The sequence below is a fragment of the Acomys minous genome, assembly GCF_964271855.1.
Source record: "Acomys minous genome assembly, chromosome: 11".
Classification (NCBI taxonomy): domain Eukaryota; kingdom Metazoa; phylum Chordata; class Mammalia; order Rodentia; family Muridae; genus Acomys; species Acomys minous.
Window position 1 is genome coordinate 74,489,981 of NC_140492.1, and position 3,237 is coordinate 74,493,217.

A 3,237-nucleotide genomic window follows, 5' to 3' on the forward strand; every position below is an offset into this window, starting at 1 on the left:
TCTTCTTGGGTAAAGGCTTGGAGTGAGATAGAAGTTCCAAATGAGTCGTACCAGGGGATGCCCTAAAAAGCCAACCACTTATACACAAAACAGGAGTTAGCATCCTAGCAGTATACTATAAACTATAGTTTTTTGGTCAGGTTAATCTTGTGTAATGTTTTACATAATAATGTAATTGCATCAGCTTACTTTCTCCTTTTTGTTATGCTAGCTATATGGAGTTGGAAAATGCCACACACATTTCAAAGTTCATTCTTCTGGGAATTTCAGAGGACCCTCTATGGCAGCCCTTCCTTTTTGGACTATTTTTGTTCATGTATCTAGTCACTCTACTTGGGAACCTGCTCATTATAGTTGCCACAGTTGCAGACTCCCATCTTCACACGCCCATGTATTTCTTCCTTTCCAACTTGTCCTTTGCTGACATCTGTTTTACCTCTGTCAGCATCCCAAAGATGCTAGTGAACATACAGACACATGACAAGGTGATAACGTATGAAGGCTGTATTGCCCAAGTGTACTTTTTCATCCTGTTTGGAGTTTTGGACAACTTTCTTCTGGCTGTGATGGCTTACGACCGATATGTGGCAATCTGTCACCCTCTGCACTACACGGTCATCATGAACCGCCGCCTCTGTGGACTACTAGTTTTGGGGTCCTGGGTATCCACAGCATTGAATTCCTTGCTACAGAGCTCCATGGCGCTGCGGCTCTCCTTCTGCACGGATTTGAAAATCCCCCACTTTGTCTGTGAGCTTAACCAACTGGTACTGCTCGCCTGCAATGACACCTTCCCTAACGACATGGTGATGTATTTTGCAGCTGTCCTGCTGGGCGGTGGTCCTCTTGCTGGCATCCTTTACTCTTACTCTAAGATAGTTTCCTCCATACGTGCGATCTCATCATCGGAGGGGAAGTACAAAGCGTTTTCCACCTGTGCATCTCATCTCTCAGTTGTTTTGCTGTTCTATTCTACACTCTTGGGGGTGTACCTCAGTTCCTCTGTCACCCAAAACTCACACTCAACGGCACGAGCATCTGTGATGTACAGTGTGGTCACCCCCATGCTGAACCCGTTCATTTACAGTTTGAGGAATAAGGACCTAACAGGAGCTCTAAGAAGAGTTTTCAGAAGGAAGCCATGAGAGAGACAGTTATCAGGAAGAGCCCGTTGCCTTGGGTAGAAAAATCTAGGCACTGCAACTCTTTAATCAAACAATGAAAGAGAATTTCATCTTTCCACTTGTTTCCTAGAGTTTTGGTTTCTCTTAACTGCTTTATTGATTTTCTCTAACATCATTAGTAATTTTTTCTTCTCTGATATGGAATATTTTCCAATTTTCCAGTATTCATCCCAGTATCATGTCAGAAGCAATTTGTAGATTTTCATTTATTTTACATAGCCCTGACTGGTGCTAGTACTATGGAATAAACTACGGTTAATGAGGTCCTTGGAGTAATTTCAATATAGAAGAAATTCTGTGGCTTTTTTTTTTTACCAGTTTTCTATTCACCTGTCCTTATTGCTGTCTTAATTCTTCTTACAGTGTAGACTTCAATGTCATAGTACTTTTATATATGTGTAAGTTCATAATCCTTACTAGGACACTATTTCTATATTCAATTTCTTGTTCATAAGCCTATTCTGCTCCTTGGTACAGAATGTTAGTGAAATGTTGATATAAAATATACATTACATGTATGCTGGTACTGTTTGCCTGCCAAGATACTTGTCCTAATGATATTGGGATGTACTTTGCAGCTATCCTTATGAGTGGTTGTCCCTTTGATTATGGCATTTACTCTTATGCTAGGATAGTTTTATTGTTCATAAAACGTGTTGTACAAAAAGATAAAATTGCAAAAGATGTCTTAATGTGGTTTCCAAATCAGAAAAAAACTTCCATATGTAAAGATTTATACATTAAAATTTTAGTAATATACTTTCCATGAAATGTCCAGTGTATGGTATGTGTCTGTTTAAATGTTAAACATCAGTATCAAACATAAATACATTTATTAAATGGCCTAAAATATCAGATACATGTGAAATGGTCTCATTTGTTTTGTTTTCTTAAAAAATTTAAGTGCTTTTTTTCCTTTCAGTTTGTTTATATGGTCGAGTACACTGATGGATTTTCATATTGATATCCATACTGAAAATCCATCAGTGGATTTTCAACATATGAAAATCCTGTCTCTGGGAAGATATAAGGGGGACTATAGGTGCGACTCCTAGTAGCAGGGGCCATAGAGGCTGAGGAGGACACCCTCTAATCAGACAAGTGGAGAGAGAACACCAACTAACCCACAAAAACTTTGACCCAAAACTCACCCTGCCTACAAGACATGCAGGGATAAAGAAAGAACAGATATTGGTTAGATCTGGGTAGGGGTTTGAAGTTTACTGCACGTATTGTCCTTGGCTGGTGCCATAGTTTGAGCAGGACTCCTGGGCCCAGATCTGCCTTTCATAATGTTCTACTTGTAGGTTTCTAGGACCCTCTGGATCCTTCTATTTCCCCATTCTCCCTTGCTTCTCTCACCTGGAGTCCCAATAAGAAGTCTTCCCCTCTGTCCCACTTTCCTGGTAAGTGAAGGCTTTCATGGGACATGCCCCTTGGGCTAGTATGCAGATATAAGTGAGTATATACCATTTGACTCTTTCTGCTTCTGGGTTAACTCACTCATTATGATCATTTCTAGTTCCATCCATTTGCCCACAAATTTCTGGAATTTCTTGTTTTTAATAGCTGAGTAGTATTCCATAGTGTAAATGTACCACAGATCTAGCCAATGGACAGGACATTCTCCACAGTTGAGTGGAGAGTGGGGTCTGACTTTCCCACGAACTCTGGTGCCTCATATTTGACCACGTTCCCTTGATGGGGAGGCCTGGTGGCACTCAGAGGAAGGATAGCAGGCTACCAAGAAGAGAGTTGATATCCTATGAGCATATACAGGGGGAGGAGGTCCCCCTCAGTCACAGTCATAGGGGAGGGGAGTTAGGGGAAAATGGGAGGGAAGGAGGAACGGGAGCATACAACGGATGGGATAAGAATTTAGATATAATATGAATAAATTAATAAAATATATTTTAAAAATTAAAAAAAGATAGAACAGATAGAGAAGAGATTGAGGGAACGTCCAACCAATGCCTGGCCCAACCCAGGACCCACCCCTTTGGAAAGAGCCAATCCCTGACACTATTAACAATACTCTGCTTAATGCTTTGCG

General features: G+C 40.7%; 1 protein-coding gene across 1 annotated transcript; it reads left to right on the forward strand.

Annotated features, from left to right (window-relative positions):
• Positions 1-215: 215 nt before the first annotated feature.
• On the forward strand, positions 216-1,145 carry LOC311608460 (olfactory receptor 7A40; the record flags this gene model as incomplete). The annotated part of the gene is made up of 1 exon (XM_084800966.1): positions 216-1,145. The coding sequence occupies one exon, from the start codon at positions 216-218 to the stop codon at positions 1,143-1,145; it is 930 nt and encodes a 309-aa protein (XP_084657092.1).
• Positions 1,146-3,237: the final 2,092 nt, after the last annotated feature.